We start from the raw sequence: 12,117 nt of genomic DNA, 5'->3' as shown, positions 1-12,117 counted from the left end.
AATCGAGACTCATCAGACCAGGCAACATTTTTCCAGTCTTCAACTGTCCAATTTTGGTGAGCTCTTGCAAATTGTAGCCTCTTTTTCCTATTTGTAGTGGAGATGAGTGGTACCGGTGGGGTCTTCTGCTGTTGTAGCCCATCCGCCTCAAGGTTGTGCATGTTGTGGCTTCACAAATGCTTTGCTGCATACCTCGGTTGTAACGAGTGGTTATTTCAGGCAAAGTTGCTCTTCTATCAGCTTGAATCAGTCGGCCCATTCTCCTCTGACCTCTAGCATCAACAAGGCATTTTCAGCCCACAGGACTGCCGCATACTGGATGTTTCTCCCTTTTCACACCATTCTTTGTAAACCCTAGAAATGGTTGTGCGTGAAAATCCCAGTAACTGAGCAGATTGTGAAATACTCAGACCGGCCCGTCTGGCACCAACAACCATGCCACGCTCAAAATGGCTTAAATCACCTTTCTTTCCCATTCTGACATTCAGTTTGGAGTTCAGGAGATTGTCTTGACCAGGACCACACCCCTAAATGCATTGAAGCAACTGCCAAGTGATTGGTTAATTAAATACTTGCATTAATGAGAAATTGAACAGGTGTTCCTAATAATCCTTTAGGTGAGTGTATAATGCTGTGTGTTGTAAAAAATATAATGATATATATTTTGATTACCGCATACATTGAAAAACAATGATGTTGGGAATCTGAAAACAGATGTGCCCTTCAAAGGCAGCTGCCTGTCAAGGCAGTGGACAGCTAGGCAGCTCACTAGATTTTGGAGCGGTGCCTTTCTCTTCCTTTCTTTCCCTTTTCTCCTCTTGTTCACCAGCAGACTATTTCCATAGAGAGAGCAGCTGTAGCAAATGATTGAAACGCCATCCACCTTTCAGACTGCTTTGTTTTTGCCCTTGAGATCATATTGAAAGTAAAGTACACCAGCACATACAGCAACAGAGAGAGAGGCTTTGGGAAGAGTAAGTGGACCACTATTGAAGAGATGCCTGGGGGGGGTCGAGATCTGTCATCTCACTCCTCAGAGACTCTCCATACCTGCCTCCCACCATCCCTCTCAACATGCCTTACTCACTCTTTAACATTTGTTTGTGCTCTGAAATTGATACCCAACCTGCACAACAGACAGGAAATGCCACAGTCGAATTCCTCTTTCGCTAGAGATAGGAAAAGAGCAGAGGGAGGTTGACAGAGGTAGAGGGAGAGGTCAACCTCTGGGATTGCCGCAGGCGACTTCTTCCCTGCTTGGTTTGCCATGGTATTGGGTCCAAAACTCCCAATTAGACAAGGAGTGTGTGTTTACGTATGTGACAGGGCAGAGGGCGGGGCCGGGTCTTGATTGTACACACCCGGCCCCTTATCAGGCTAATTAAGCCTCAGAGAGGGACGGTGGTGTGAGGAGAGAGAGAGAGATCGTTTACGGACATGTCCGTCATGTGTGTGTGTTTGTCTTATGTTTAAGTTAATCATTAAAATATTGTTTATATCGCCAGGCCGGTTCTTGCCTCCTCCTTTCCATTGAACTCCTTTACAACGTACAAGGGTGTGCACTTTGGGACAGCAGGCTTCCGGTCACTACTGTGCTCCATTTTGAGAGCATGAGGAAAGGTCGGTCTTGCATGCGTTGTGACCACATTATGAGATAGTCTAAACTAATCAAGTGTCGGCAAGAAAATCACAGAAGCTATAACTGATTGGGATATGTTTTTTTCACTGATTGTGACCGTGCAAATAGCATGAAGCTAGTAATTGAGATACAGTATGTTCACTTTTATTTCACCCCCATCATCTAAGCCGCATTGACATCCTATCCAGTCATATACTCTCTGTTAACACAGTGGATCTGTCAGAAACAGCAGAGACTGCTGAAGCTGCAGAGCCTATTCTGAGTCATATACATAAGGTAAATACTGATCTGCAGACTAGTCAGCTACTTTTCTGGATGACTAGTAGACTAGTAAAATAAGTTGACATGCAAGCCCTAACATACACAGTTGTGTCTGTTCAGATACATACAATACATTCTGGTTTCCTTTGCCAGTCTGCTTTCAGGACAGTTCCTGTCCAAATTCGTTGGTGTTTGAGCCACTTGTCTTTAAATTGGCAGTGACGGTATTTTTAAATCCATACAAGGACAAAAACTTTCCTTCTGTGTGCGACAGCCGTTTAAGCCTGCAAAGAGTCTGTAAAGCAGCTGTTCTCTGCGCTGCAGTATGTGTGGCATCAGTTAATCCGTCGAGGGGACAGAGGCTGCCTGGCTGGCTGGCTGACTTTGGCAAAGCCCCCAAAGTGGCCTGTGCTGACAGGCAGCCAGCAAAGGTGCGCAAAGTCTTTGGCTGTGAAATGCATAGATTAGTTGACCAAGCTCCAGATTGACCAGCACAATCTGAGCAGGAAGTGTCATCGCCTTCCAGAACGCTGGAAAAACGACTCTGGGAAATTCATGGCTGCACTTAAATATTAATTTAAAGCGTACATCACATTATTGTTTGTTATGGATCTGTGCTGTGTATCAGACCTTATTCACTGCAGCACCATCTTTGATTTTTGATGGGAATGACAATGAGGCTGTGAGGGACAGACGTACCATCTCTTCAATGGGTTGTACGGTTGTTTAAAGGGGTTTTGTGTCGTTCCACTGACAAAAACATTGAAAAAATATCTATCAAGAAATTACAGTTGACATACAATCTCCAGACAACATGAGTTTTGGAAAATTAGATTTGATTAAGGTGCTATTTGATAGTTTATACCAGGGGTCAAAATTTGTGGAGTGACATTTTTTATTTTCCTGATCAATGGCTGTGACAACACCGCTAAAACAAATAAATAAAAATAAACCTTCAACATGTACGAGTGATTTTCTTAGAAGATTTTCGTACCTGTATTCCAATCTACATGATGTAGTCCTTCCTCATGATCAGGCAGCGTGTTTTTATCAGCTGAATGGGAGACTAAACACTATTAATGAGTGACGAGATTCGTGCTACCTTCCGCAAGCCATTCACGCATCACAAGCCAATCAACTATTTAGCCATTTTCTGTAAATCGCACCTGCAAAATCCTAAAACTTTATTTACAGGTTTAATGTATAAACCCCACGACATGGGTTTATGTTATCTCTTTTAATCATTTAATGTCATTTTGAGTGTAACCATGGTTTAAGGAGGGTTTTAAGTACTGTATGCTGGGTTGTAAATCTCAATGATTAATAGTAGTGTTTTCCTTATTACATCATTTGTTGTTCTGAAAGCAAAAAGAAACAAATGAAACACGACGGAAGCAAAGCTGGCCTCATGAAAACATGCTGCATGATCATGAAGAATTACATCAAGATGTAGATTGGAATGCAGGTGCGGAATTTATCTAAATAAAATTGTCTACTTCCCTCTCACCGTTGCTTGCGTGCCAGTGTTTACCCATGCGTGTCATAAGTTGCTGACCCCTGGTTTATACAGTGCATATCATTGAAGAGATAGTAGGTTTATCCCTCACACTAGTTTTCATTCCTGTCAAAAATCAAAGATGACACTAGTGTGAATAAGGTCTATTGAGCATAGAGTTGGTGACACTTAAGATTGTTGTGGACTAATACAATCAGCTGAATATGAAGTTAATCAATTGAGTTAAATTGGGTATTATCACTTTATTGAATATACTGTATACTGTACAGTAGGAGAGGTGTGTCTGTTTTGATGCCTTGCTAGCTTCCCTAAGTGCACCATATCTCTGTTTGTTTTGCCCCAATTATTACATGAAAAAACACGAGATATGCATACAGCTGATTGTACACACACACATTAAAGAAATATTCCATGTTTAATACAAATTGAGGCTTACCGACAGCACCAATGGCATGCTGTTTTAAATGCAATGCCTTTTAAAATAAGTGTTAAATGATAAATGTTTAATTAACACACTTCAGTATGTATAGCTACAAGATAGTGTTGTCCCGGTACCAAAATTTCATGGTACTCGATACCATTTTCGGTACCAAAGCAAAACACAAAAACAGGTTACTAAACAACACTCTTTTATTAACAAAGTTAACAAATTAACTGCTGAACTAAGAACAAAAATATACCATTGAGCAACACTTCAAGTTAAATATATTATTTTTGAATTATGAAACTGAACAATGTATGCTTAAATTATTTTTGAACACTTATATAAGATTTGCTTCAACTTTTACTTTAAGTTTTTACCAAGTACTAAAAAAAAACTAAATAAACAAGCATACAATAGAATGAATAAAAAACTATTTCCAAACTAATGTGCAAAGTGCTCTCGTATTAATAAAGCTGCATATTGCCAATTTTCAGACACATGAAAATGCAAGAAATGCACAGACACATATATTATGATTAAATAAGTCGCGAGCCATCGCGTTTTAATCTAGCTGCATTAAGTGTCCGCGCACAAGGTATGAGCGTCCCCGAGGCAGAGTCTCTCTCAGCCGGGTACAGTTTCAATCTCTCCCCCTTAGATCGGGACATTCGCGCAACTCATTGAAGAGGCACCGACCACACAGAGAAATGCCGGTTTCTGAGTTTATAGTTATTAACATGACCTGCTTCTGTATTATTTGAACTTTAATACAGCTATAACACATTAACTATAACTGCATTTAAGATGTAAAGCATGTTTTCTTTAAAGAGTTTATTCCACAACGAGAGCTTCTGAATGTTTTTTTTTTTTTTTAATAATTCCCTAATACTTTGGGATCTACATAAAATGAAGCTGTGAAAGTTTAGAGTGCATCTGGACTGATCTGTGTAATACTTCCTCCGTCAGGCGTGATCTGCAGTGCTGCTCTCATGCTTCATTACAGTGTAATGTGATTTCATGTTATGTTAAATAAGATCAAACGACTGTTAGACAATGAAAAACTTTCTCATACATTTTTTATTTTCTACGTTTTCGATAATGCCGATTAAACGTTTCAGCCCTAATGCAAATGATAATATGCTTTTAAACTCACCTGCTTTATTTGCTTCAATAAATCCTGGTGTCTGTCTTTCATGTGCTTTATTAAGTTTGATATGTTTCCTCCTTTCGTCAGAAAATTGTGAAAGCTGCGTTTACAAATAGGTTTTTGCTGATCTATGATGTTTCCCTTTTCATCAGCCTCAAATACAAAGAATTTCCAAACCTGGCTTTTTCCACTTTTCTTTTCGACAAGATTAAGTTGAGCCTCCGCAGCAGCTTTGCTTGTCGTCATCTTTTGCTTGTCGTCATCTTTTGCTTGTTGTGAGCGTTCGAAAGTTCCCGACTCTGATTGGAAAACGGGTAAACCCTGTACTCCGGTACCTTCAGAAATTCTAGTATCGTACTTTTTTTTTTTTTTTTGAGTATCGACTTGGTACCGGAGTACCGGTATTTTTGACAACACTACTACAAGATGTTAACTTTATATAGTGTAATAGAATAACTTACTAACCATGTCTGCCCAAAGTTATATCCAATTATTCAACACTTTGTACAGAAGAATTCATTAAAATGCTTGCCCAATTGGCTTCCATTATAAGTGCATTACTGAAAAATGAGGGACGAGTGGAAATGATTGTCTGTGATAATCCAAAACATGCTGCAGATGCTGTTGAAAAACTTAACTCATCACACTGTTTAGGTAGCTCAACTGAAGTACATCTTTTGTAGTCAGTAGGCAGCAGGTATCCAGCTTCAATTGTTTGTTTTGTGAACCATATATGCATTTCTTTCTGCAAAAGCAAGTAGAACAAAAACAGCAGGATAGTAGAAAAGAAAAACTTTCATGCAGTTTCTATTTTTAGCCACTCAGGTCAAAAATGGTGTAGTTCTGAGGAGTGCTACGTGGTAAACATCAGACTAAGAGGGACAAAAGAAAGTAAAATCTCTCTCACGGAGAGAGAAACACAGAATAAAGGGTCCTGAACAAAGTAGAGGGCTGGCAGATGGGTTGTTGAGCAATGCAGAAAAGTGCCTCATTCCATAATTCACTGCTGGCTCCCAGATCTACACTCTCTCCCAGACTCGGTGCTAAATTATGAGGAAAGGTTCTGCTTAATTGCCTTTTTGTGTTTGGGGATTGAAAAGTTCAGCACCAGAGTTTCTGCATTTTTTCCAGTCTTGCTGCTTCATCAACCCCTGTGTTACTGTACTGTTCTCTGCGAGGTGCATGTGGATAATATTGTAATTGAAGAATTGCTCAGCGCACAGACATGGTCTTTAATTGGTCAGAGTTCAGTGGTTTGCTGTGTGCTTGCAAACTTAATTAGCAAGGGTTAAATTCAACATGACACACTGTCTTCATTCATGTTTTAGCATTGTGTTCCTCAAATCTGTTCATATTAACATGCATCTCTCTCTCTCTCTCTCTCTCTCTCTCTCTCTCTCTCTCTCTCTCTGTCTGCAGTGCACAGCAACAGGCGTTTCTACTGGAAAATGTGGCCTGTAATAATGTGAGCTGTCGCGAGGCAGGCCGAATGTTCCGCGTGCACTGGGAACAATCAGATCTGAGTGCCATCCCCCGAGCTGTTTTGGCCACTTTTTTTGACATCTATGAGGACGTAAGTGTTGGTCTTTTCCACTTGATTCTGATGGTTAATTAATGCAGACAGTGTGAAGCACTACCACTACTTGAATGTCTGTCTCCCCCGTCACTCTTCCCTCATCTTGCTGATGTCTCTGTGACCCGCATTACCAAATTTTTGCCATTATCTGATTTACTCTTGACGGTAATATTGCCCCAGTGGTGCGACACAGGCTCTCTCCTTGTTGACATTGAGAGCGAACAAAATAACACAGTCTAAATTTCCCACAAGCCGTAATCTTTGATGCATAGCACCCAACCATCTCATAGTGCGGTTAAGACCTGTTTACACAAGACTGCTGCAAATACAAGCACAACACCTATTTGCATCAACACCCTTAATCAATAGAATATGTTCACTCGACTTGCACAGATGCACTTTTTGAAAAAATTCTCCTTCTATCTCTAGCTTCTAAATCTATCTTATAAAAAAAGATAGTTCAATCTAAAAAAAAGTCATCATTTACTAATCCTCATATTGTTCCAAACCCGTATGACTTTCTTTCTTCTGTGGAACACAAAAGGAGATGTTAGGAAGAATGTTAACCTTAGTCACCATTCACTTTCATTGTATGGAAAAAAGATGCTTTGAAAGTAAATGGTGGCAGATTTTCTGAACAACTCCTTAAAACCACATACCAATTAAATGTAGTTTCCCTCTTGTGTCTGCACAGTGTTGTGCGTACTATTTATTGGTTGTTATATATTTTAATGTCTCCTTGTTCCTCTGTTTTTATTGTGACCAAGGGCATTTCTGCCCTTAGTGATCTGATCTTTTTATGTTAAATCCAACTTTTTGAATACAAATGTATGCAGAACAAATCCTTCACATGTACTGCTGAATAAAAGTCATTCTGATTCTGCATTGCTGGTTCCGGACAAAGCTAATTTCTTATTGGTCAGATAATGTTTTCGACATCTAAACAAGTGAAAAATCAACCTACTTTCCAAAAAAGAAGAAAACTGATCTCAGTGTAGGATAGCTTGTGAAATGGCCAAAAATATTCATGGTTCCCACTTGTCCTGGAAAACCTGGAATTTTTCAATGCAGTTTTCCAGTTATGGAAAAGTCATGGAAAATTTGAAAAATACCTAATTGTCCTGGAAAATAATTATTTGTCATAGAAAACATTTTAATATAATAAAACTGTTTGAATGAGTTGCTATCAAGGTTTTCATTACATGTAAAAAAAATATGGTAATGATCGGGACTCGGAATAGGAGTCAGATAGACAAATTCATATCGTTTTGTCACCATCGTGTGACCTGTGCATTGTGAATCAACTTCAACCATTAAGGGCGCTAACACCCTTGTGATTGATTATAGCAGCAGCCAATCGTGTGCTTGGCAGTCGTGGTCCAACCGAGGCAGATTGCTTGATTGGTTACAGCTGCAGCCAATGGCGTGCTTGGCTAAAGCAGCACGTGCACAGTGAGAAGCAGCACTCGTGAAAATTTTCATTCAAGTTTCAAGTTTTATTTGTCACATACAGTACATAACCATACATAGTACGACATGTAGTGAAATTCTTGATATGACTTTTCTCCCCACAATTTATACGTTATATATATATATAGATATATATATATATATATATATATATATATATATACTGTATATAGATAAGGATAGAAATAGAATTAAAACCACAATTTAAAAAAAAAGCAATTAAAAATGCCCATTTTAAAAAACAATAAAATAGGGCAAAGAGAATATACTATATGTACAAAGTATGCATGTGATATGAAATAGTGCATGTGTAAAATACATTATTTCAATATTTATTGTGTACACCTCCTGCTTTCTTGCATGGCAAGCTAGTAAATAGGCAATTTGCCCCTGACGCTTTCTGCAACGCTTGCCATGTAGAATGTCAAAGCACCACTTGACACTCGTTTTGAAAGGAGCGCTGATGCCTCGACTCAACTCATGTGAAATGCGCTTTACCATAAGACATTTTAAAACTTTTTAACATTTTAAAATAACCTTGATTTTTTAAGCTTGCTTGCTTACTTGAATCATTAAAATAGCTTATGTTGGTGCTTTTAGCTTATTCTTTAAAAAAATAACCCAGGAAAACATGTTCATAAATCGTGGATCAGTGATTGTCTTCCCTTTTTCGACACTCATGAGTTTGCATCCCTGTGAGTTATAAACTTTATTCAATGATGAGTGTCAGACCACTGATTTAAAAAAATTATAATTCACACTGGGTTGTTAGTGGTGATTTAGCCTTAATACCTCGGGATGTGAATTAATATTTTTTTTTTTTTGTGAATACATTTTCATAATTTAACGATTGGAGTCCACTTTTACCATGGTTACCACATGTAGAATGTAGAGAACATGGAATAGTCATAAAAATAGCATTAGCAATAAAACGCAGAATGTCATGGATTATGACATATTTGGATGAAAATGTTTGTTTGAATGTACAATTAATTGTAAATTTAAATGTAAATCTAATTTGGAAATGTCCTAGTGTGATAATTAAACTAAAAAAGTCTCTGATTTAATTGAATAAATAAATAATCTGTGATATGTAAAGTGATGCATGCTTCAAAATGACTGTGTACTGTAGAGCCGGCCGCACATACACTGAAAACACCTCAACATGATCATCATGTGTACACTTGTTTGTCTGAGATGACTGAGAGCACTCTAAAGCGCACAGCACATACAGACTACGTATTTATTAAATTGAATCACAGCTTTACGGCGATTAATAATCACACTGGGCAATGGAGCAAACTGCTTATCTGAAGGTGAAAAACTACTGTCAAAAACAAGCAGAAATGCCCAAAATTAAAAGCTTGATTTAAAAGGATGTGTGTATTTTTGCTTAAATATTACCCTTGTTCGGTAAATAAAATGTCCAGGAAATTTCCTGGAAAATTGTGCCTTGAAAAGAGTTGGAACACTGATTTTATCAAGATATTCTTTTTCATGTCATTCAATATCGATATTTATCACGATATAAATTCACTTTTACAAAATATTTTTACATTTCCAAGTTTGCAGAAGAAAAGAAGAAGAAAAAAAATCCTAAACAGTCAAAATATTCTATTCAAAACGACATTGGAGGCCCAGAGTTAGCCAAAGCAGTGGTGTCTGAGGGAGCTTCTACCAAAATATTTTATAGAGTTTATCAATCGAGTGCAGTTGGACATTTTAAAAGATCATCTGTTCATTTTAAAGCATAATGACATCATATATTTTTTACATTCAAATTATTTTATATTTCTTTACATTCAGAGAGCATGTTTGGGGGCATAGAAGCCTGCGTGACTGAAAAATGATACTGTACGGGGGTTCAGGGGTAACTCCTGGAAGAAAATTTAGAAAATATAAAAGTCTGAATGGAACATTTTTATGTTTTCATTAAAGTGAGAAGGCTACAAACTAGTAATTTTATTGTCTTCCTTTGTCATCCTTGCCAGAGAGGATGACATCTGATTCATTTCACAAAGTTAGAACAGAAGTATTTTTATTAAAGGCTCGTAACATACTGATTAATAAAGCAAAATTAGGAAGGAAAAACCGTTATGGTCTAAAGGTGCCCTTGAACCATATTTACTTAACCAGCCCTCATGTTTACTCTCATGCGGAGAAAAAGAGGCAACACGTGCAGAGTGGGATGGCATAAATGAAGCATGTTTGGTGCTAGAGAGAAATATTAAAGAATACAGTACAGAAAAATCAGGTATGGTGTACACAGCACTGTTGTTTTGTCACTCTGCTCACTAGAGCTCCTCAACTGTCATCATGATGTCTTGTTCATCCGGGTGGAATCAGTCCGGACTCGAACCAAGGTGTCTGCCGTAGCCTAATCATTAGCAAGGTAGATAACGTTAGCAAGTGCATACAGTTTTAGAAAGCCAAACTGCTTGATCATCTAGATGTAGACCACAGGCTAAATATAGAAAATGACTCATTGGTCATAGATATCATGGATTTTTTTATCACGATAAATATCAAGATAATTTTATCGGCCAGCCCTAGATCTCAGTGCAAATTATATATCTTGTGAATCTTTTTGAGCCAAAGATTTGTACAGCAGTCTCAGTTTGGTAGGAGTAGGCCTTTAGTCCTAAATTGTCCCCATCTCATTATTGGGGACTGCATCTTTTTTCTAACTGTTCTCTTTTTCTTTTGACATTGGGTAATTCACTGCACCTGTTCTGTTGATCAGTATTAGGAGTTTACTTAGTCCATGGTTTCAATGTTTCACTTCATATTTCATGTTCATGTTCCTCCCACTCTCTGTAATCCAACTGGAGCTTCCCTGAGGGCAACTATATCTCCCCTCTCTTGAGCTGTTTGTGTCTCACTCATTGCTCAAGTTTTGTTATAGATTAATGATTTCTAAGTGTCCTTTGATCAGAGTTATTGATCTAGACAGGTTATTTCAATATACCCCTACACACAAACATGAATGTCACTTGCTTTAATTCCTGGTTACTCAGATTAAGAACTCAGATATTGATAATTTTGTTGTGTCATGCCCAAAAACGGGCATACAAATCAAAACCAATCCTTAGTACCATATTCATTCAGTGCCTCTGTAAGTTTGTGTACTTAACCAACAAATCCTTGCCTTGGCTGATAGTTGCTGGCATTTAAGTAAAAATATTTAACCATTAAAAACAGTGCATTGAAGTTACTGCTCCCATTTCGTTTTCTATATCTGTCTCTCGCTTTTTCTCATGTTTGTTTGTTATCAGATAAATCCAGTGTTTCCTACAGGATTTAGTTTTTGCAGCAACACATTAAGTTAATTACCAATTCATTCATTAATATAATTAAAGCCAATTATTATAAACTGTTGCAGATATGTATCTTTAACTGCACATTTTCATATGAATCTGATGTCAGAACAGTCAGTCAGGTATTGGACTGATTTTACTTTCACTAACCTTTTTGCTTAGACTAAGATTAAAACTAAGATTTGTGTTTTTAATGTCGCTTTCAAAAATCCACAATGTTTATTCAGACATAATAAAGGCAGTTCAGTTAGCGAGTGAGTTGACCATTATTCAGACTGTTGACTGTTTTTTAAAGACTGTTTCAGTACAGCTGTTTCATTTAAGAAAATAACAATGGGGTAATTTTTAAATGTGATAGCATGTTGCTCTATATCTTGCATGCAGTCACAGTAATATATATTCAGTTGTGCCTTCTTAACTTTAAAACTCTGTCTTTTAATTTGGTGGAACTCTCCAGAAAGTCCTTTAAGTGTGTGAATGTAGCCTTGATCACAGTATTTTAATATGCTTCTCGTTAAAAATCTATGGAAATGCTCCGTCAGGTGCCGTTCTCAATGCATGTTATAAACTATCGAGCATCGACATATGAGATGTTGTTCATGTTTAGCACTATGAGTGTGTGTCAAGAGAGCAGCGCTCAGTCACTGAAGCACTCTGCGCATGCATACTACTGGATATATTATTAAATGCAGCCTTTTCCGGTTCTTAAAGCTATTGTTTGTCTTCAAGAGACTTTAAATAAAATGCCTGAGTCATATGGGCTACTT

The 12,117-nt window shown here is 37.8% G+C and overlaps 1 protein-coding gene across 1 annotated transcript in view; it reads left to right on the top strand.

The window, feature by feature from the left end:
* itfg1 (integrin alpha FG-GAP repeat containing 1) overlaps nt 1-12,117 on the top strand; it is a 186,089-nt gene that overhangs the window by 100,479 nt on the left and 73,493 nt on the right. Inside the window, exon 11 of the mRNA XM_052149066.1 lies at nt 6,407-6,560. Within this exon, the coding sequence (XP_052005026.1) occupies nt 6,407-6,560 (154 nt within the window). The remainder of the gene's footprint in view (nt 1-6,406; nt 6,561-12,117) is intronic.

This window comes from Xyrauchen texanus, chromosome 2 (genome assembly GCF_025860055.1).
Source record: "Xyrauchen texanus isolate HMW12.3.18 chromosome 2, RBS_HiC_50CHRs, whole genome shotgun sequence".
NCBI classification, from domain to species: Eukaryota; Metazoa; Chordata; class Actinopteri; order Cypriniformes; family Catostomidae; genus Xyrauchen; species Xyrauchen texanus.
Note: the sequence above shows the minus strand (reverse complement) of the source record. Positions and strands in the feature narration are given on the sequence as shown.